Consider the following 22,042-nt stretch of genomic DNA (forward strand, 5'->3'; position numbering starts at 1 on the left):
ATGCCCTTCCCATCTCTGCGGGCAGGCAGGGAGCGCAGCCTGGGGAAGTGATGCGCAGAGCACCCCCTCCCTGCGGTCTGACAGTTGCACGGCGCTTCCGGGTGGCCACGGGCCACAGGTCAGCCTGGCGGGCCAGGGGCAGCAGCGCCCCGGAGCTTCACCCCACGGCTGCCCCACCCCCGCCCCCGGTCACTCCAGTCCTGCAGGTAGGGGCTCCCGGAGGGGTGTGGCGGGGCGGGGGGCGGGGGGCGGGCAGAAGCAGCACCTCGCGGAGGTCGGAGTGAAGGGGGGTCTGGGTGGGGCCAGGGCTCAGGCTGCCGAGCTCTGGGAAGGAGGCCCCCCCACCCTGCGCGGGTCCCTGGGTGCTATCGTCGGCCCTCAGCTGACCCCCCACCCCGGCCCACCCTCACAGCTGAACATTCTATTCAGTCCATGTCACAAAAGCACAGCGTCCTTCCCATTGTCCTGGAAAGTTGAGGAGTGATGTTCCTGCCTCACCCACGAGGAGAGGAGCCCAGAGAGGGCGACACACCATCCCAGGGCCACCAGCAGGTCAAGCCGGGCAAGAAGACCGAGACTGCCCCACTCTTGCCTAGCTCCCCGCACCCCCACGCACACCATCGGCGCCCCCCGCGTGCCCACCCCCGCGTGCCCCCAACTCTGACCTCCCCCCTGCAGCATGAGCAGCCCTGAACCACCCAGTGAGACCTCTGGGCCTGACGCCCCCACCTGGCCAACTCAGCCCACCTACAGCAACCTCGGTGAGCCCCCCGGGGCGGCAGGGGCGGGTGGCCGAGCTGAAGGGCTGAGGCTCCCTCTGCCTGAGGGCAGCTTAGCTCGCTTACAGCGACCAGGTCATGGCCCTCCATAAAACTCTGCTGAGAAAGGAAAAAAGCTGGGATCATCAGCTTGCGAACATGGGGGTGGGGTCATTTGGCCAGAGCCACGCAGGGACATGGGGTCACCTGGCGTGGGCTGGACACCTCTCTGCCACCGATGCGTCCCTCCTCCATAAACTGGGGATGGCACCCATACCCCACGGGGCCATTCTTCTCATTCTGCAGATGGGGCAGTGGTGGCCGAGGGGCCTGAACTCTGCACGTCCTCACCCCCTTCCCTGCTCCCCTGCTTAGGTGAGGTCCGCGGCCAACTGCTGCCCTCCAAGGCCTGCCGCCCCCGGACATCCGGGCGCCCCCCGACTGACTCACAGCCCCTGCCCCCACCCCTGCCCAAGAAGACCCTGGCCAGGACCCAGTCTCTGCCCACCCACAGGGCCTGCAGCTCCAGCCCTGCTCCCGCGGGGCAGCCTCGGAGGCCCTTTCTGGGGTCCCACAGTGTGGACGAGAGCCAGGCAGGCAACGACCGGCCTTGGGCCTCCTGTCGCCCGGCGGAGCCGCACTTCCACTTGCTCAACAGCCCGCTGGGCCTCGCCTGGCCCGACCTGCACCACCCCGAGGCCATGCGCACCATGCTGGAGGCCCGGCAGCTGGAGGGGCTCCGTACCGTGCATGCCCGGCTCCAGGCCCGGCTGCTGGGGGGCCGCCCGGGCCCCTGCCAGCCCGGCCACGACTTCCGCCTCCTGGACAGTTCGCCGTGCGTGGAGAGCGGAGATGCCCTCTACTACCGCCTGGTGCGGGTGAGCGGCGAGGCATGGCACATGCTTGCTGCCAAGGTGAGCCCAGCCACCGCCCCCCTCCTTGGAACTTTCCCCAGTGTCCCATCTTGGGCCTAAGCCAGAACGCGTACAGCTTGGGCTCCCCACTTACTCTGCAACTAACACGCACTAACACAGTCAGCCCTGGGAACCCCGTTTCTCAGGTGTGGGCCACGGGCACGTGAATCGCCTGGGCCTCCCGGGGGCCCAGGAGTCTGCATTTTAACCCAGTCTCCCGCGAAAGCCGCTGAGTTCGCCAGCCACGTTAATGATAATAATCAGTCACTGTCAAAATGTCTGGAGCGTTTCTGGGCGCCCTAAGCCGTTCCATCCTAAGGACCCCAAGACGCCCTTACCCACCGAATCTTCACGCAACTATCACCACATTTGTCATAAGATCCTTCCGTTTTTATGCGCCACTCAGGAAAAAAAAAAAATCCCTGTTAAGCCACCCCGCGTCAGACGCATCACCGTTTTGGAGGACCCTCAGCAATTAGGCCACCCGTGCTGGGGAGGCCGTCCCTTTCAGCCCCTGGAGCACGGAGGGAGAACGGTGTTGCTGGGTGCGTGTGTGGCGGGCAGTTGGATCCTGGCTCCTGCGCGGAGTCCCTGGTGTAGTTTTTAAAACACGCCCCCCCCCCCAGGTGATTCTAATGTAATTCCCAGAGCTGGTGCTCCCCTGACCTCGAAAGAGCTTTGCGGTCCGGTACTGCGGCCGCCGGCTAGTGGGACTTCTGAGCCCCTGAACCGGGGCTGGTCCCCACTGAGTGTCCGCTATGCACCAGATCTCCAAGACTCAGGATCAAAAATTAACCATAATGCAAAACACCTCTTTAGTAGCTTTGACGTTCACGACTGTTGCGTGATAACATTTTGGATATGTTGGGTCAAATAAAACAGCGTATGGGATTTATGTTCACGTTTCTTACCATGTTTAGAATGTGGCTACCGGAAACGTTGAATTATACCGTGGTCTCAGTCCCAGCCTTGGGACCTGTGCTGCCCCCTTCCTCGTGCCTCTGGCAGGCTGCAGTTTGACCCCTAAACACCAGGGTCCTTAGCGGAGCTTTCCCTAAAATCATGCTGGCGACACACATCCCAGTTAACATGTAACTCCTGCTTCTGGAGGCGGGTTGGCCCGCGCCCCCCTCCCAAACCGCCGTGGGGGCGGGCGGGAAGGCTTCCGCGGCCAGGCCCCTGACGGCCCCCCTTTGCCCCTCAGGTGCCCAAGCCGGGAGCTGAGGAGCCCCATCCGTGGGGCCTGGAGCTGCAGGCCTCGCTGGCCCCGCACTTCAACCTGCAGGGGCTGTGTGGCCTGGTGCCCGCGGGCGCGCTGCCCGGTGTGCCCTGGAGCGGCCCCGTGGCGCTGACGGCCGAGGTGCCCGAGTGCACGGTGACCCAGTGGCTGTCAGAGGTGGGCAGGCGGCCGCGGCCCGCGGAGTTCCCGTGGGTCGCGGCCCTGCTGCTGCTGCAGCTGAGCTCAGCCCTGGAGCACCTGGAGGCGCGCGGCGCGGCCCTGGCGGAGCTCCGGCCCGAGAACCTGCTGCTGGTGGCGCCTCGGGGCTGTGCGGCGGCCGGGCCCCCACGCCTGCTGCTGGCCGACTTCGGCCGCGTCCACCCACGGCCCCCGGGACCGCCCGGCGCCCACGCGCAGCAGCTGGGCCGCCTGCTCCGCGCCCTACTCGGCCCTGCTGCGCCCCCGGCCACGCCCCTGGCCGCAGGCCTGGATACTCTGGCGCGGCAGCTGCCCCGCTCGCGGCCCTCGGCGGCCCAGACGCGGGTTGCGCTGCAGACGCTGCTCTGGGGGCCTGGGCCCGAGCTGCACCGCCGAGGAGCCCCGCTAGGGCCCTGGCTGCAGGTGGGCCGCGCGCTGCTCGTCCTGCACCTGGCCGAGCGGGCCGCGGCCGGGGGGCTGCCGGGCCTGGAGGACTGGCTGTGCTGTGAGTACCTGGCTGAGGCCACGGAGGCCTCCCTGGGCCACGCCCTGGCACTGCTGTGGGACTGACGCCTCCCAAGGGCCTCGCCGAGAGGTAGGCACGCTCCCCAGACCTGGGGCCAGAAGGCCCGCGGAGATGGCCTCCATGATGGAGGGGACACCCTCTTCCAGAAAGGGCAGGAGGCCAGGGGAGAGTGCGGGACTGTGGACACCTCCTCTCCAATGCACCCCCCTTCTACTCCGGGGACTTAGGCCCAAGTCCTTCCCAGGAAGGCCGGGGGCTGGGGGCTAGTGGCCAGTGTCTCCTGAGGCTTTCTGAGGCCAGGACGGCCCAGCCCTCTTCCAGGTGTGGGCACTCCCTGTCGGCCAAGGTCTGTGTGAGTGTGGGACCCCTCCCCCCACCTCCCAGGAGAAGAGAGGCTCTGCCCTTCTAGTGCTGGAGTGTGAGGGTCACAGTCTCGCTGAGAAGGGGACACTGTCCTCCATCTCTGGCCCTGGAGCACCCCCTTGTGCTGAGGATGGCCAGCGATTGTGTGAATGTCCTCATCTAGACCTGCTTGGGGTCTCCAGGGGGAGGGGAAGCTCCTAGAACCTGAGACACCCAGCCCACCCAGCACAGCCCACCCCAGAGTCTGAGCTCACCTGCCCGGGCGTCCCCATGGTGTCCCCGTGCCCTCCACCTCCCCGACTCTCTCCACCCAGCATGGCCTCCGTGCTCTTCCTCTGTGAAATTCAATTCTGTCCAGCCGCCACGCTTCTGCATGGGCTGTTCCCTTGCCAGACTGTCCGAATCTCACCTCCTCTAAGCAAATAAAGTTGCCCCTCCTGGGCCCACTGTTGCTCCTCCCCGTGCCTCCCCCCGGAGCACTGATCACCACCTGCAAGTATTTATCTCACGGCCTGCCACCTGACCACTTCATCCACCAGGCTGAGTTCCCTGCGGGCAGAAGCCAGGCTGAATACACAGTGGGTGTTTAATCTCATAGGATGATGGGATCAACTGGCAAGGAAGACTCATCAGGGAACCTAAGGGAGAGAACAGAGTTTCAGTTTACGCCTCTGAGAAATGGGACACACAAGCCCTGAGGGGCCCTGCTGCCCTGACCTCTGGGGCCTCCAGTCATGCCCCCTCACTTCCCCTCCCCCACCATGGCTCCCCCAGGTATGACCAGGTTCCTCTCCTGCTCAAACCTCTCCCATGGCTCCTCAGTACCCTCAGAATACAGTGGGGCTCCTCCAAAGCCACCGCAAGCTCTCTCCAACCCCTCCTGCCGCATTGCCTACCCGTGGAGCTTTCTGACCTCCAGAAGTTGCCCAGGTTATTTCTTGCCCTGGATCACTCTCCCCTCTCTACTCGTCTGCTTCAGACTCCTATTCATCCTTCAATACCCCAACTCCAAAGCCCTTTGCCCACCCTTGCACTCCCCCCAGACTGGAGTGTTGTCCAACTGTCCCTTCAGAACTTTGAAGGCCAGCTCCATCCTCAGGTAACTGAACATCCTACCCCAGCCCCAGATATATTCCAATCCCTGCAAGTACCTTTCCTGCTCCGTAAAAGATGCTCCCTTTTCCAGCCTCTCTCTCAGCCGAGGCCTGGATGTGCATCTCTGGGGCCATGCTCCCAGATGTGGCCAGCAGGTGGCGCGGCAGTCCTCCCGAACCATAACCACCCCCCACCCCCCCCAACCCCCCGCTCCCTGCCGACCTTCGGGCCGCCCGCCCGCCCCGCATCCGTGCTGTGACCCCCGCCGCCAGAGCGCTCCTGTCCCAGCATAGCCCTGCAAGGCCCTCCGCAGGGGCTACTGGTGTCCACGGGGTCCACACAGCTGCTAAGGTGGGGGCCCAAGTTCAGACGCACCCCCACACCTCAGCACCTCAAGTCCCGGGTTGCCCTGGCCACACCCCACGCATCAGCAGGAGGCAGAGGTGAGACCGTTCAGGGCAAGCAGGAACTCAGCCAGCGGGCTGCCGTGGCCACCCCAGATAAGGGCGCCGGGCCAGGGCAGGGGTGGGGCAGCCTGCCACCCAGAGCCTCCTAGGGCTGCTGTGAAGGACGGGGAAAACGTGAGGTACGGAGGCGCCCGGAGCGCCGGGGCCTGGCCTCGCATCAGACCCCACAGGAACGGAGCCGTGGCCAGAGGAGAGGCGGTCCCCTCCCGCAGGAGGGGGTCACACAACTCAGGGCAGGTGCATACCCCCTGCCCCAAGCCCTCTAGTCCCGGGGTGGCGGGTGGGGGACAGTGGCCGGGGGAACACCACTGAGCCAACACAGGTCTTGGAGGTGTCATCACTTTTATTCAGATTTTTCAGAGCACTAGAAGGGCAGATTAACACCTATCCAAGATAAGAGACCTAAGATTTCCAAGAGCCTTCAAATGAGAAACTCCTCCTCCAAATACAGGGACAATCGGAATCATCTTAAACCAGCAATAAAAAAGTAAAATATAAACTTTTATTTAGAATTAAAGCAAATACTTCAGTATCACAAACACAATATTAAACTTCAAGAAATATACCGCTAATTTGGAGTGAGCGTTTATTTGCACAATTACAACATGCGGACAAACCCAGCAGAGGAGCAGGCCTGACGTCTGCACCCCGAGCAGCAGTCGGTCCCGCCACCCGCACTAAGCGCAACACACGCACAGGGACTGTGATCCAGGGCTCCCGCGGCGGCCAAGCGCGAGGGACGCAGGTGGCCCCGCCACTACTCCTCCTCACCCGCAGACTCTCTCTCAAACGTGTAGGCCATGAAGCAAGCGTCGGGTCTCTTGGGGACAAGGGGATGCCCCGGTCTCACAATCTCAAAGCCCAAAAAGCTGAAGGTCCGGAGCAAGGCGGCTGCGGGGGAAACGGAGTCAGGGCCGCTGCCGGGGCTCGGCAGTGCGGGCAGGTGAGCAGGGCCCCGGGCGCCCCGCGGCTCCACCACCCAGGGAGCGCGCCCGGAGTCCCTACCTCTGTCGTCGCGGTTCTTGTGGAAGCAAATGAAGACGTGGGCGGCGTGCAGCTGCTCCTCCGCGAACTCCAGCAGCACTGCGAAGCTGAAGGGCCGCCGTCAGTCCCGGGAGCACCCCCATTCAGGGCCGAGCAGCACCCGGGGACACGGCCACAGACCCACGCCCCCGGGACGGGGGGCAGGTTCTCCTGAGGACTGCTGGCCCCGCCCCGCGGACGGCCGGGCCCCTCACCTGTCCTTGCTGCCCTCGGGCAGGGCGCCGCCGGGGATCTCGATGTACAGGCCGCAGCCGCTCAGCACCGCTCTCCAGTTAATGTGTTTGGAACCCGTGAGCCTGGTCTGGACGTTCAGGATCCTCGTCTTGCTGTTAGACGTTAGTTCCTCTGTTACATTCAGCCGATTATCCTGCAGGGGAGAGCGCCCGTCCGCACCTCCGACGCCCGCGCCCTGGCCTCCTCACCGCAGCCAGCACTTGGCAAAACCCAGGGGCACCAAGATGACCCCCGCCCCCCGCCGGGGGGTGCTGGGCCCGGACCCCAGGGGCACCTGGGCTGGTTCCCGGAGCGTCAAACCAAGCGGAGGTGAGAAGCAGGTGCACACAGGTGTGCCCCCCGCCCCCCACGGGCCGGCAGGAGGGGTACTTACGGAGTAAAATAAATTAGCTGAAAGATTGTGATCCCTCTGACTATTCCCTCGCCCACCTGGGATCTTCAGGGGTGGGTGAGGGACATCAGGAGCACCACCGAGGCCCTGGACCCAGGTTACTACAGCAGTGAGGAGCGACCCTGGAACTGGAGCAGAAGGGGCGCTCAGCCCGCCCGCGCGCCGCCCCCAGGCCCAGCCGGACGCCAGGGCCCGCCCGCTCGCCGCCCGCAGCCAGGCTCGTGTTTACACCGCGAGCCGCGGCCACTTCCGCCCGTCGGGGCAGCGCGCCAGCACTCGGGGCTCCAGGGCCCCGGGCTCGTCCCGGCCCCGCCGAGCCGTCTCACACCAGGCACCGGGCCTGGCGCAACCGCGCCCTCCGCCCCTCCGCCCGACTTCCCGTTTTCCACCCCGGCCGTGCGGACTTCCCCTTCTCCCTCCCGCAGGCCGCGCGCAACACCCGGCCGCCGGCAGCCTCCCGGCGGGCCCGGCCCGAGCAGCGCCCCGGGCGGCGCCCCCCGCACCCTCCCCGCGGGCCCCGGGGTTGCGTCATCGCGGCAGACGCGGCCCCGAGGGGGGTTTTCACAATCGGCGCGCTCCGCGGCGCCAGCAGCCATTTGCTGCGCGCTGTAAACAGGGCCCCAAGTCGCCTCCATTTTGCACGGCCCGCATCTGGGTCCCCCCCCCATCCGCGGCCCGTCGGCGTCCGGTCGGGACCGCGTCCGCGGGGCGCCCCGCTCTCCACAGCCAGCCCGGGGGGCGCCGTCGGAGACCCTGCCACCTGCCGCAGGCGCGCGTCGTCGGGGAGCCCCGGCCCCGGGAGGCGGACACGACCGCCCCCGTCTGGCCGTGCAGCGGAGGGGGCGGCCGGCCGGCCCCCCGACGGAGGCGGCCCCGGCCGCGTCTACGTGGCGCCCTGAGCTCCGCGCGTCCTCGGGGGTCCCGGCGGCCGATGCCGGGGCCGCCGCGTCGCGGGGACCCCCAGTCGGTGGCGCTGCTCCCCCACCCCCGCGGTCCACGAAGCGCCGCCGGAAGGGGTGGCCGCCCGCCCCGCCCCCGGCGCGATTGTGGCCTCGACAAAGAGGCGGACCTCGCGCTCCCGCGACCTCCGTGGCGCCCCGCGGCCGGCTCCCCACGGGCCTGCGCGGCGGCGCTTCTGGAAGCTTCGGGCGGGGGCGGGGCGCTCACCTCTCGCTGCTGCGGCCTCCGCGGCTGTGCAGGCTGAGGAGCGGCATGGTGCGGGTGGCGTGGACGGTGGTGCTGGGTTTATCCCCCTCCTTCTCTCTGGCGAAGCAGTGGCTGTTGAGGATCCGCTGCAGGGAGGATTTCACCATCCGGCCGCTGGGGTCCGAAACCAGAAAACCTCCGCTGCGCTTCTCCGCGCCGCCGCCGCTGCTCGCCGTTCGCAAAATGGCGCCGCCGCCGCCGCCCGCCTTTATAGGCGCCGCGCCCGGGCCACGCCCCCACGCCGCCTGGAACGCGGCCGCGCGAGGGGGCGGGGCCGCGGGGCCCCCGAGAATTCCAGGCGCGCCCGCCCCTCTCGGCGTTTGATTGGCGGACGGTCAGTGGTGGGGGCGGTGCATCCGAAGGTCCCGCCCCCTCCACCGCTGTCGTCTCTCTGCGGGCACGCGGGAGGCGGGGCGCCGTGGCGTCGCGAACGCGGCGCGCGCGCCCCGCCCCCATCAGCCGGGCCTGGGGGCGGGGGCGCCAGGCTCTGCGGGTCTTTCGAGGGGCTGGCGGTGGTGCCGTCTTCGCCGTGGCCGTTGTCGCCCTCGCTAGGGTCCCTGCCCTCAGCGGGGCCCCCTCTCCCGGGAGGTTCGGGGCGACAGAGGCCCCCGTATTCGCGGGCAGGGGTCCCAGAGCCCCCCCCCACGGGGCGGAATTCTTTTCAGTGATAACCTCGGAAGGGTCGGTCCGGCGGTGGTTTTCGGGGTTCGGTCTTGCGTTTCAGAACAGCCGCAGTTAAAGAGAGAACCTTCTGTGCTGAAGATACTCGGATTTAATAAAATCGTGCGTGTCGCGTCCGGGCTTAGCCAACAACCCTCCTGCTCCCAGAGAAACTCAGAGCCTTCCCGGGGGGAACGCAGACCCCTCCCCAGGTGAACGCGGACCCCTCCCCGGGTCAACGCAGATCCCTCCCAGGTGAACGCAGACCCCTCCCGGGTCAACAGAGACCCCTCCCCGGTGAATTCAGACCCCTCCCGGGTCAGCAGAGACCCCTCCCCGGTGAATTCAGACCCCTCCCCGGGTCAACGCAGATCCCTCCCCGGTGAACGCGGACCCCTCCCCGGGTCAACGCGGATCCCTCCCCGGTGAACGCGGACCCCTCCCCGGGTCAACGCGGATCCCTCCCCGGTGAACGCGGACCCCTCCCCGGGTCAACGCGGATCCCTCCCCGGTGAACGCGGACCCCTCCCCGGGTCAACGCGGATCCCTCCCCGGTGAACGCGGACCCCTCCCCGGGTGAACGCGGACCCCTCCCCGGGTGAACGCAGACCCCTCCCCGGTGAACGCGGACCCCTCCCCGGGTCAACGCAGACGCCTCCCCGGTGAACGCGGACCCCTCCGCGGGTGAACGCAGACCCCTCCCCGGTGAACGCGGACCCCTCCCCGGGTCAACGCAGATCCCTCCCCGGTGAACGCAGACCCCTCCCCGGTGAACGCGGACCCCTCCCCGGGTGAACGCAGACCCCTCCCCGGTGAACGCGGACCGTCCAGGCGGGAGTCCCGCTCCAGAAGGTTGGGAGCGTTTCCCGGTGGACCGGAATCGTGCAGGTCGTACTTCCTTTCATGGTTTTTACTTTTTAGGCACAAATAGAGGCTGGGGAGAGTTAGGTAGAATTGAAGCAACTCCTGGATGTTTTTTTGTCTTCACAATCCACGCCTCTCGTTTCATCTCATGTTTATTTCAATCTACTGTGTCCCTTTGGGTTGGAGACGCAAACTTTCCCCAAAGAGACCTTGAATGATTGCAAAACCCACAGGAGCTTACTCTCCGCACGTCCGCTGAATCCCTGTGTGTCTCTTAATTCCCTTCCAGGGGGAAATGCAGTGTTTATTATCATTCCAAGTAAAAATGTCTTATTTATAGCTTCCATACACACATTATGAAAACTCAACCAAAACTCTTAAGAACTGCATGTGTTGGACCAACCAAGGAATTTTCCTGGGAAAGAATATTTAATCCGTGACTTTGTTTAGAATTGCAGCCTGTGGTGAAAATTAAAAGCAAGTGGATCCTTAACTTTCCAATTGTTTTCAGTCGTCGTGCAGAGGGGCAGGCTTTCATCGCGGAGGCCCCTTCCAGCCCACCCACCCTGGGCTGCTGATGCCATGTCCTCACTATTTGTAGGATCGGGGTCTTTGTTATAATGTAGGCCCTGTCTTTTTGAGACTGGAAGAGACTCTGAGTTTTGAAATCTGGTTGGGCGGGGTTTTTTTTGTTTTTTTGTTTTTTTTTGGTTTTTGGGTTTTTGCCTCTTGTTGGCTCTCCAGCGTTTTGCGCAGATGAGTGATTCTGGGCCAAGAGTCCAGAATCCAGACCTGCCACTAGTCACTTGGTCAAATGGTGTCTACCCCCCATGCTGAGGCCAGGAAGTGACAGAGATCACAGCTGACCCTCAGCACCGGTGTGTTCGAGACTGCCCTGGCCCACTGCCCAGGAAGAACCTGGTCTGGTGAGATGTCCACCAGAAGTCCTTACCTGCCGGGGGCACAGTCTGGAGAATGAGGTGTAGCCCTCTTCAGCCTACAGGGAACCAGCCTCGAGAGACCCAAGACTCGGGTGGGAAGGGAAGGGTCCTTCTTCATCGACAGGCTTTGCGCTGTTGCTGGCCAAAGCACTCTTTAATCTGGAATCATCGTGGGTGGAAAGGGGCAAAAATGTAGCCTCCTGGTAAAAAACAAGTCGCAGCAACTTGCAGAGAAGCAGAAGTGGGAGAGAAAGGGGGTGTGTGTGGGGTCAGGTGGGGCAGGGCATCTGAGTCAGGGAGAGTCGCTGCGGGGAGGGGGCAGGGCATCCGGGGGCTCCCAGCGCGGGGCAGGGGTGTGGGAGCAGTGTCCCTCATCCTCTTGAGGAGGCTGGGCTCTGGGTCTGGGGATGGCTCCCTCTGCCTGCTGTCAGGGAGGTGGGGGCGGCTGGCACAAGGAACATTTTCATCGGCTTTAGTGGCTGTGGGGGCGGGGCGGGGACCCAGGCGCCTGCCACCACCAGGATTGGGAACACCAGGGTTCAGGTACTCCCACGGCAATGAATTCCCACCACGCACGGTCAGGCTGGCCATGTCTGGGGGCCGTCCTGGGCACTGTGGGGGGGTGAGCACATCTCTGGTTCCCCCCACCACTCAGTGCCAGGAGCTCCCTCCCCCCGTCGTGACAACCACAGATGTCCCGAGACACCGCCCCGTGTCCCGCAAATGTCATGTTCTCCTTTCTCTGTCTACTCTGGGCGCACCTGTAAATGCCGAGTCTGTGAGGAAGGACACCTCCACTCTCAGAGGACCTCGTGGGGAGGAAGGCTCCGGGTCAGGTGCTCAAGGCAGCCTGCCCTGGCTGGGCTTGCTGGGGACCAAGAGAGAAACCAGACTGGCGGGATGGGCCTGTGAGAGGTGAGGGACCCCTAGACTGCAGGGTAGGAAAGAGGGGTGCCAGGGAGGGCTTCTTGGAGGTGGTGAGAGCTGAGCTGCAGGTACGGGACAGCAGAGGGTGTGGCGTGAGCACGTCGAGGAGGGAGAGAGCCCACGCCTCATGTCCGGGTGAAATCAGTATGGCGATTAGGTATCTGGGGGTGCCAGGGAAGCTGGGGGTCTCACTCTGATTTTTAAAAAGGAATTGTAGAGTATAGTTGGCTGAAAACAGCCACCCAAAACGTCCATGTCCTAGTTCCAGAACATGTGGGTGTATCACCTCACATGGTAAAAGGGACTTTGAGGTGGGAGCAAGTCATAGCCCCTGAGGAGGGTGTGACCCTGGGTTCCCGGGGGCCCGGCATCCTCACGAGGCCCTCACGAGGGGGAGGCAGAGGGTGGGAGTCCCAGAGATGGGCAGACCCCGTGCTGCTGGTGGTGAGGATGGAGGGGGGGCCGCTGGCCAGGAAAAGGCCAGAGCCGGGTCTCCCCAGGGGCCCCAGGGAGGACCAGCCCTGCCCGCGCCAGGGTTTTAGGACTTCCGAGCCCAAACAGTCAGAGAATCAATCCCTGTGGTTTTAAGCCACTAAATTGGTGGCCATCCATCACAGCGGCCCCGGAGAGCTCCCACGTGGAGTGAGGTGAACCTTGGGCGTCTGGGTCAGTGACAGCTGGTGGCGTGTGAATTTCAGCCAAACACACGGATCTCTAGTCCACGCTGAAGTGTTTCAATATCTACATCCGACTTTAAAATAAAACGCAGAAAGTAAGACGAGAGACGGGGCCGTGGACACGCGGCTGGAGCCAGACAAAGCGAGCACGGCAAACGTTACTGGTAGGATGGAGGCGGGAGGTGTGTGGGTGTCTGTCCGCTGGAGAAGTTCCTCAACCGTTTGGAAATTTTCATAATAAAACACTAAAGAGTAAAAACTGGAAGAAGCTCGAAGCTCCTGTTATCATGCCCAGCCTGGCCCTTTCTCCGATCTCAGCTCCCAGGAACAGAAAGGCAGGCCTTTGGACCGTGGACCAAGCCGCAGGAAAACAGGCAAGAACTGAGAGGTGTCAGCCAGCCCAGCAGCCATCTGGCCACGGATCCACACACACGCATCTGTGGCCGTGAGAGCACGGGACCACAGGCCACGCTGGTGGCATCGGGACAACGTCGCAAACACGCGCGTTGGAAGCCCCCGAGGGGATGGATGACACAGACGTGAGCAGGGCTTATCTCAAAGGCGCGAACCGTTCTTCTTATCTCCTTTGTACTTTCCATGTTCGGGCTCCTGGATACACCCAGTGAGGCAAATGTTTCCGCAGAGGTTTCCTGATAGAAAGAAAACGGTCCACAGGCAGAGGTCAGAACACGAAGGCGTGGCTCTTCTATTTCCTGCCCCACGTGGCCCCCTCCTCTGTGTTCACCTAGTTTTACCTTCATTTCTACAGAATTTCTGTTGCTAAATACGAGACCCACGGGGCGCCCAGCAGGCTCAGTCTATGGAGTGCACGACTCTCCATCTCGGGATTGTGAGTTTCAGCCCCACGTTGGGCGTAGAAATTACTTAAAAAAATAAATAAATAAATAAAGCCAAGAGCAATAGATGTTCACTGAGGACACTAAATATATACGGGCATATTTCTTACCAGACCTTTCCTTTTGTGTATATTTTTAATATCTGTGTTTACACTCTATGTGTGGATATAAAATACTCCACATTATATACATTTTGATATATTTATATATTTACAAACACATATTTTGCTGTATCTAATTTTGTAGTATTTATCTATATACCTTATTCTGTGTTATATTTCAGTGATAATTAATACTGTAGATAATATATTTATTCTATATAGCTTTATCTTTTTCTGGAACTCCTAACATTTTGTAACAGGTTTGATCAGATAGAATTCATATACTATGCAATAATCTCATTTATTTTATTTTTCTTTTTTTAATTTAATTTATTTTTTAGAGGGGGGAGGGGCAGAGGGAGAGAGAATCTTAAACAGGCTCCAGCCCAGCACAGAGCCCCACATGGGGCTCGATCCCATGACCCTGAGATCAGGGCCTGAGCCGAAATCAAGAGTTGGTCACTTAACTGATGCGCCATCCAGGAGCCCCTGCAATAGTCTCATTTGAAGTGTACAATTCAGGGTACCTGGGTGGCTCAGTCGTTAGGCGTCTGCCTTCGGCTCAGGTCATGGTCCCAGGGTCCTGGGATCGAGCCCCGCAATGGGCTCCCTGCTCCGCGGGAAGCCTGCTTCTCCCTCTCCCACTCTCCCTGCTTATGTTCCCTCTCTCTCTCTCTCTGTCAAATAAATAAATAAATAAATCTTTAAAAATATGTTTAAAAAATAAATAAAAATAAAAACTAGCATCATGGGGCGCGTGGGTGGCTCAGTCCACTAAGCCTCTGACTCTTGGTTTCAGCTCAGGTCATGATCTCAGGGTCTTGAGATCCAGCCCCGTGGCAGCCTCTGCGCTCAGTGGGGAGTCTCCTAGAGATTCTCTCCCTCCCTCTGCCCCTCTGCACCCCAGCTTCCGCTCACCCGCACTCTCTCTCTCTCTCTCAGATAAATAAATAGATCTTAAAAAAAAAAACCAAAAACCTAGCATCGTTAGTGAACATCTGAACATCTTGTTTTGCAAACTACATTTTCTTTTCCCTTGAGAGTATGTTACAGTTTGGTGGTTCCGGGAAAGCTAAACATAGAATGACCCTATGACCAGCAATTCCAATCCTACACGTCTTCCCAGAGGGACTGAAAGCAGGGACTCCAAATACTTAGTACACGCATGTTCCGAGCAGCACGATTCACAACGGCCTAAGGTGGAGACAAGCCAATGTCCACCAGTGGACATATAGGTACACACAACATGGTCCATCCACGCACGGGAGCGTCCTGTGGCCACGGAGCGGGAGCAGGAGCCAGGCGCCCACACCACGGCCCCGGGGACGGACCCCGAGCCCACGACGCTCAGGGAGGGAACCAGACACGGAAGGCCACGCGGGGTGTGAGTCCACGTGAGTGACACGTCCAGAACAGGCTCAATTTTTTTTAAAGATTTTATTGAGAGAGAGAGAGAGAGAGAGAGAGAGAGCACAAGCAGGGGGAGGGGCAGAGGGAGAAGAAGACTCCCCACTGAGCAGGGACCCCAATGCGGGGCTCGATCCCGAGACCCCGGGATCATGATAGGAGCCGAAGGCAGATGCTTAACCGACTGAGCCACCCAGGTGTCCCCCGTGAGGCTAGTTTTTAAAAAATGAATATGGAAGGGCGCCTGGCTGGCTTGGTGGGTAAAGCATGTGACTCTTGATCTCGGGGTTGTGAGTTTGAGCCCCTCATTGGGTGTGGAGTCTATTTAAACAAGAGAAAAAAGAATCTGTAAATACTATTAAAACAAAAGTTAGCCCTGCACCCGAGGCGAGAACACACGGGTATCAAACAGTGTGTGGTGTGGGATGGGAGCGTGCTGGGCGTGTTAACAGTGGTCTTCTCTGAGCCGTCTACGCTGTCTAGGATTCTGGGTTTCCTGTGCACCAAGGAAGACTGTGAGCAGGGTTTTGGGGTGCAGCAGGCCGCTAGCCTCCACTGTGGGGGGCAGGCTTGTCAGGTTTCATGGGTGGCTCCTGGGGAGACCTGATCCGCTCAGGGTTTGTACTGATGGTCACTCACTGCCCAAACCCACTCCCTGTAGGGGTCCCAAAGTGGCCCAGGCTTTCCGGCTGCAAACACCTGGGTACAGGACTCAGGATGTGCCTCTGAATATCGAGAGGAGAGCCCGGAGCCCCCCAGAGCAAGGGACCCCCGTTTCTCTGTGCAACCACATGGGGAGAATGAAGGTTTGGGGTGTATGAGTGTCTTGGAGCTTCTGTAACTAATAACCACAATGCGGGGGGCTGAAAACACCTTCTGGAGGCGGACTCTGGAATCCAGGCATGAGCAGGGCGCGCTCGCCCCCACCCCGGGGAGGCTGGGGGGGTCCTTCCTGCCTCCTGCAGCTCCTGCCCACGCCCCCGCCCACCCGGTGCTCCTGGGCGGCCGCCTGTGTCCTCCCCGCGTGGCGCGTAGCTCCATCATCTTCTTTCTCCCTGTGCACGCCTCTTTCCAAATGTCCCTCTTCTTACAAGGATGCCGTCCTGTTGGCCTGGGGTCCACCTTGTCCCCGTACGCCCTCATCTTAACTAATTGCATCTGCAGCGCCCTGTCTCAGTCCGTTCAGGCGGCTGCAAGTGAATGTCACAGGCCGAGTGGCTTGTAAACATCGGAAAGGGAGTGCTGGGTTTTGGAGGCCCACAGAGGGTGTTGGTTACACACGGCTCCTGCTGGAGGGGGTTAAGTTGTTTCTGGTCACTTTGCGGGCGCCTGGGGGGCTCAGTCGGTCCAGTGTTCGACTCCTGATTTCGACTCAGGTCGACTCAGATCTCAGGGTCGTGAGATCGAGCCATTTTGGTCACTACCCATGGATATTTTGGTCATTGCCAGGCGAACTGGTATTTTAAGATCCCACATAAGCTCACAGGGCAGGTACTGTTGGTTCAACCATACTAAATGGAATTCACTGTTTTGGGGTTTGGGTTTTTTTTTTTAAGATGTATTTATTTTAGAGAGAGAGAGATCGCAGACGCACATGTGAGCAGGGGGAGGGGCAGAGGGAGAGAAACTCTCAGGCAGACTCCCCGCTGAGTGCAGAGCCCGGCGCCGGGCTCGATCCCACAACCCTGAGATCATGACCTGAGCCAGAACCAAGAGTCGGGACACTGAGCCACCCAGACGCCCCTGGAAGTCACTGTTACGTAACCTTGGGTTATCTTCACACATTTTAATAATAAAAACCACTTTTTCTTATGGCTGACTAGCCTGGTATATAAAGTATATCTCATAAAGCTGGTGTTAAGAAAAAAAGAATTGAAAGGAGGGATTCAAACAGGTATTTGCACACCTGTGTTCACAACAGCATGATTCACAGCAGCCAGAAGGTAGAAACACCCCAGTGTCCATCGATGGATGAAGGATACACACGGCGCGGTCCGTCCCCACGCGGGAACACGCTCCAGCCTCAGGAAGGAAGGGACCCTGACCCCTCCCACGACGTGGAGGGACCCCGAGGACACCGGGCTCAGTGAGAGGAGCCAGACCCCGAAGGACACATCCCGCAGGACTCCACTCCCAGGAGGTCCCCAGAGGAGTCCCGCCCACACAGACAGAGAGGAGAGGGTGGGAGCCGGGGCTGGGGCAGGGGGTGGGGAGTCCGTGCTTCGTGGGGACAGAGTCTCTGTGTGGGGAGATGGAACGTTCTGGAGACGGAGGGTGGGGGCGGTCGCAGGACGGGGTGAGTGTGCTTCATGCCGCTGAGCTGTGTGCTTAGAAGAGATTAAAGTCATATATTTCATGTTCTATGTATTTACCACAATAAAAAAATTAGCGCATAAAAACCCATGATGAACAAAATACCCACATTTTATATTTTATAAAGACAGGATCTGACACTGTAGTTGACCAAATTACTTCCTCTCCCCTCCAATCGCAGCCCTGTCGGATGCCAAGGAACAGATAAACACAGCGTGTCCCCCATGCACGGGAGTGTCCCGCGGCCACAAGCAGGAGCGAGGCGCCCTCACGCGTGGCCCCGGGGACAGACCCTGAGCCCACGACGCTCAGGGGGGAACCAGACACGGAAGGCCACGCGGGGTGTGAGTCCACATGGGTGACACGTCCGGAACAGGCTCATCCACGGATGGGAAGGGGGCTCGTGGGGGCCGGGGGCTGGGGAGGGGGTTGCTTCTGTGGTGACAGAATATTCTGGAGCTGACTGTGGTCCTGGAAGCACAGCTGCGCCCGTGGTTACGGTTACGGAATGCGGATTCTAGACGAGGAAAAAAGGCCTCTCGGCTGGTGCCTCGTGCCGGCCGGCCCGGGGAGCCCTCCCTCACGCCCCTGGTCCCGCAGGCCACCCCCCTGCTGCTCTGGGTGCAGGGAGGCAGTTGGCAGTTGGTTTCACCTCGGCGGAGCCCGGCCACCTTCAGGCTTCATAGGCCTGCTGACCGAATTCGAGAGAGGAAGCGAGTCGACCCTTTGTGGGGGCCCTCACCTCCAGGACCTGCTTCTCTGAGGCTCAGAGACAGGAAGCGACATCCCCAGGCCGCCGTGGCCAGCGGGGCAGTGGCTCTGTGCTGAAATGGGGGTGGGGTCACCCTCTGGCCAAGGCTCGGTCCTGCTGCAAGGGTGGGGGCCACCCCAGCCGCAGCCCCCCCGCGGCCCTCCTCCCCTTCCCGCTGCGGCCTGCTCAGCGGATTGGCCCACACTGCTGCCTCCAGGCACCTGTTGCTGTCTGTCTTGGGGCCACCCTCCCCGGGCTCCATCTGTCCAGCGGGCTCACTGTGGCGGCTGTGGAGTAAGTGGGGCAGGGGGAGGCCTGGGCAGAGGTGGGGGTCCCTTGGGTCTGGGGAGGGCATCTCTGAGGTCCACGGGGGCCCCCGACTCTTGTGGCTGCCCCCCTACATACCTAAGGGCACCTGCCCACTGCCCATTTGGGCCCCTCGCGCAGTGCCCTGCTCCAGCCCCGGGGAGGGGTCACTCTTCCGACCAGAGATGTCAGAACAAGCCAACACCGGCAGCCAGGGGCATGGGGACCCCAAAACATGGCTGTGGGAAGCCAGCAGAGCTGGGTTTGACCACAAGCTGCCCACGACCTCTGGTGGATGGCGCTCCCTGGAGACTCAGTTTCCCTATCTGCCCTATGGGAGTAGAGGCCGTGGGAGGAGGCAGGGGCCCCAGCGCTGGGATCGGGAAGCCCCAGGGCCCCCGCGCTCCTGCCTGTGGTGGCCGGAGTGAGGCCGAGCCTGAGCTTCTGGACTGAGGGGCTGGGGGCTGGGGTGCCAGAAACGGCCGGCCCGCAAGGGCCGGCCCGCGAGGACAGTTCAGAGACCCCGCGGGGGGCAAAAGCCTGGGAGGGGCCGGGAGGCAGTTCTGCCTGTTCCACTGGCCTCCAGCACTGGATAAAAATAGTGCCTGGTCTCAGAGAACCTGAGCCGACCCTGGGGCCAAGGGTTCTGGTCTGGGCTGTCTTAGCTCATCTGCGTGGGACCTTGGGTGGGTCCCAGCCCTCTCTGGGCCCCAGGGCGGGGGGGGGCAGCTGGGGGGAGCAGCTGGGCCACGCCCGCCCGAGGGTGACTCTGCCACGCAAAGGAGGTTCCAGGCAGAAGGACCACCAAAGGCTGAGCTGAGAGGTGGGGGGCCACTTCATTCATGTATAAGGGGCGCCCCCAGGTCAGGCCCGGGCCCACAGCAGGGGCTCAGCAAATGCAAGACGCCTCTGACCAAGATGTCCCCTCTCCAGGCCTCCCCCTGCCCAGCCCCGGATCCGAGGTGCTCAGACGTCTCCATGACAACCAGGGCCTTGCAGGAGCTGGATGGAGGCCTGGGCAGCTGCCAAGCAGGCGAGGACCTCTCCACACTGGCTGACCCCTGCCCTGACCAGCCCCAGGAGGACAGGGCTCAAGGTACCCACAGGGGTGCGGGCCGGACGGAGCCCCCACCCCCGTCCTCCTGTTGAGCCAGGCGGCTAACCGGCAGAGACCAGGACTAAGACTCCCACGTTGAACTGGCTCAAACTGTGCTCCCCGTTTCCACCCTCTGTGTCCATTAGTGCCTTGGGGGATCTATAAGGAGCCCCAGGGACACGGGTCCTGGGCCACGCAGGTCAGGACTCAAATCCTAGCTTGCCAGCAAAGTGCTGCGTGCCTTGGGGCAGGACTGCCCCTGAGCCTGTTTGCTTTCTAATCTGTAAAATGGGAGCGATCCCCCGCCCCGGCAGCAGAGCCCAGCAGAGGGTGGGATGGGCCTTAGGGGTGTGGGGGGGTGTCTCACGACCTTGACTCTCCCTCTTCTCCTCCAACAGCGATGCCCAGGCTGGCCGACTCTAGCGGCTGGCCCCATGTGAGTAGCCGGGGCCCTGGGGTTTCTGCCTGGGATGCCCCTGGAGTCAGGGACACGCTGGCCAAGGGGGTGGCTTTCTACACCCCATGGGAAGGGTCTGGGTTCCCTTGGAGGAAAGAGGGGAAGGAAACACCCCGGGCCACTCACGACTTCTCATAGGTTTCTCAAGCTGAGGGCAGCCCCACAAGCAGTGTGGATGCCAGGCCCAAGAAGACAGAAAAGGAGCCCGTGGCCAAAGTGGCCCCAGGACCCGGGAAAGAGAGGCTGAAAGCAGGAGCAGGTAGGTTTGCAGAAGGCAGGGGTGAGGTGGGGGAGTGGGTATGGCCCAGCAAGGGGGGCAGGGCCTGGGCTGGGTCCTTGGATCTGGGGGCGGGGACAGGGTGCAGTGAGGCTGCTGGCGGGGTTCTGTCCCTGCGCCTCCAGCGGTAAGTGACAGGGCTGGAAGCCTCCGCTGGTTCACGGTAACACAGCGGAAGGTGCTCCTAGGCTTCAGCTCATCGCCTTCTAGAGTATTCTCCACATCCCAGCGAAGCTCTGAAGCTCGCAGGCTTAGCTCCCTGGCCCGGAGCCGTAGCCAGGCAGGGCTGAGCCCCTGGGGGCCGCACCCAGCCCAGCCCTTGCTCCCCGCAGCGCCCCGGAGCCCCGTGCGCAAGAAGGTGCAGGCCTCACCACCCCCGGCCCCGGCGCCGAGCGAGGAGCGGCCCTGGGGAGACCTGTCACTCAACAAGTGCCTGGTGCTCGCCTCATTTGTGGCGCTGCTGGGCTCGGCCTTCCAGCTGTGCCGCGGTGAGTCTGAGCCCCCCCCGCCCCCCGGGAGTGGCTGCACCTGGGCGCCCGCCCGCCCTCCCAGGGGAGCTCCTGTGCCCCCAAGGATTGGATCTGTGTGCCTCCCCTCCAGGGGCGGGTCTCATATACCTGCCCCCCCCCCCCGCTGGTCCCCTTCTCCCTGGTGTGGACTCTGTGAGGACTCCTTAGTCCCCTCACTGCCCCACCGTGCACCCCTGTGCAGCCACCGGCCTTGTGCGCCCCCAGGACTGGGCCTGGGCCCTCCCTCTGTGCGGGCTTTGGTGGAAAGCGCCTCCTCCCCCTTCCCCCACCGTGGACCTTCTCCGGGGCCCTCCCTCTCCCAGATCAGATCTTGGCGCACCTCTCTCCTCCCTGAGCAGGTCCTCACCCCCCATGGGCTCTGCCCCCCAGGACTGGCCCCGTGAGCCCCCTCTGGGTAGTATGCGCCAGGGAGCTCCTGCAGCCCGTGGAGAAACATGGCCAGCCCTTTTGCAACTGGAATGAGGGAGATTTGGACGGAAGGGGGCGCCTTAGCTGCGGAGGCCAGGAGCCTTCCCTTCTGGAGGCCGGGAGGGAGGGGAGAGGGAGCTCTGGGGGGAGGGCTGGGATGGCGGGTTTGGTCTGCGCTCCTCGGCCTGGGCTGACTCCCCTCCCCTCCAAGACGCTGTGGCTGGGGAGGCAGAGGCCCCTGCAGCTGTCCCTGAGCCGTGGGCACCTCCAAGCTCTGCGCCGGAGCGAGCATCAGCCCCGGTAAGTGCTTCCATTAGGGGACCACAGGCCCTTGGGGGGACGGGCCTGAGCCCCACGCAGGGCAGGTGTGCGCGGGCCCCACCACCTCACACCGCCGGCCTTGCAGTTGCACCCGAAGCCCAAGGCCTGGGCGCCCCCATCGGGACCTCGGGCGCCCCAGGTGGAGAAGGAGGAGAAGGCCGAGGTTCCAGCAAGCCGGGAGGGTGCAGAGAAGGCTGCCGGGGAAAAGCGCGCGCCCAAGGAGCCTCCACGCAAGGGGGAGAGGCCTCGAAAGGAAAGGCCGCGGAAGGAGAAGCCGCGGAAGGAGGTGAGGCCTCGGGAGCAGGAGAAGCCACCGGCCGCCAGGGAGCGCCGAGCAGCCCTACCCCGGCGCTGGGAGGTGCGCGAAGGGGGCCGTCGGCATGGGATGCAGGACTCCCGAGACCCGGGACACAAAAAGAGTCAGGCCTGGGACTCCCCGCGGCGCCCCGACACGGACCGGCCTCCCGGACGCCAGAAGCACCGCGCGGGCAAAGGGCGGGACTGAGCCAGGCCCGGGTCCCGGGACACAGTCCTGGGACCCCCCCCAACCCCGTCGGTGGCCCCGCGGTTCAGCGAAATAAATTGAGTGCTGCCGCCCCAGGGTCGCCTGCTCCTTTGAGCCTCCACGCCGGCAGCTGCCCGGGCCTGAATGGCGGAGATGGTAGGTCTAGGCTGGGATGCGGGGTGTGGGCAGGAGTCGAGGCCGTGGGCGCCGTCGGGCATGGCGCTGCCCT

The 22,042-nt window shown here is 62.5% G+C and overlaps 3 protein-coding genes across 3 annotated transcripts; 2 read left to right on the plus strand and 1 right to left on the minus strand.

Moving 5' to 3' along the window:
• The first annotated feature begins 107 nt into the window (after window positions 1–107).
• PEAK3 (PEAK family member 3) lies at window positions 108–5,259 on the plus strand. Its single transcript, XM_036100988.2, has 4 exons — window positions 108–206; window positions 679–761; window positions 1,134–1,672; window positions 2,877–5,259. Exons 2-4 carry the CDS (start codon window positions 680–682, stop codon window positions 3,657–3,659), a joined length of 1,404 nt encoding a protein of 467 aa, XP_035956881.1. The 5' UTR covers window positions 108–206; window position 679; the 3' UTR covers window positions 3,660–5,259.
• Window positions 5,260–5,865: 606 nt separating this feature from the next.
• Window positions 5,866–8,619, minus strand: OAZ1 (ornithine decarboxylase antizyme 1). Its single transcript, XM_036100993.2, is given in 6 exon segments — window positions 5,866–6,431; window positions 6,546–6,631; window positions 6,779–6,951; window positions 7,192–7,278; window positions 7,280–7,337; window positions 8,377–8,619. Coding segments are annotated over 6 exon segments (684 nt in total). The 5' UTR covers window positions 8,523–8,619; the 3' UTR covers window positions 5,866–6,297.
• Window positions 8,620–14,625: 6,006 nt separating this feature from the next.
• JSRP1 (junctional sarcoplasmic reticulum protein 1) lies at window positions 14,626–21,899 on the plus strand. The gene is made up of 9 exons (XM_036100991.2): window positions 14,626–14,836; window positions 16,771–17,030; window positions 17,344–18,207; window positions 19,153–19,315; window positions 19,714–19,751; window positions 19,911–20,031; window positions 20,382–20,537; window positions 21,199–21,287; window positions 21,394–21,899. The coding sequence occupies exons 3-9, from the start codon at window positions 17,992–17,994 to the stop codon at window positions 21,811–21,813; spliced, it is 1,203 nt and encodes a 400-aa protein (XP_035956884.1). The 5' UTR covers window positions 14,626–14,836; window positions 16,771–17,030; window positions 17,344–17,991; the 3' UTR covers window positions 21,814–21,899.
• Window positions 21,900–22,042: the final 143 nt, after the last annotated feature.

The sequence above is a fragment of the Halichoerus grypus genome, chromosome 1 (genome assembly GCF_964656455.1).
Source record: "Halichoerus grypus chromosome 1, mHalGry1.hap1.1, whole genome shotgun sequence".
NCBI lineage: Eukaryota > Metazoa > Chordata > Mammalia > Carnivora > Phocidae > Halichoerus > Halichoerus grypus.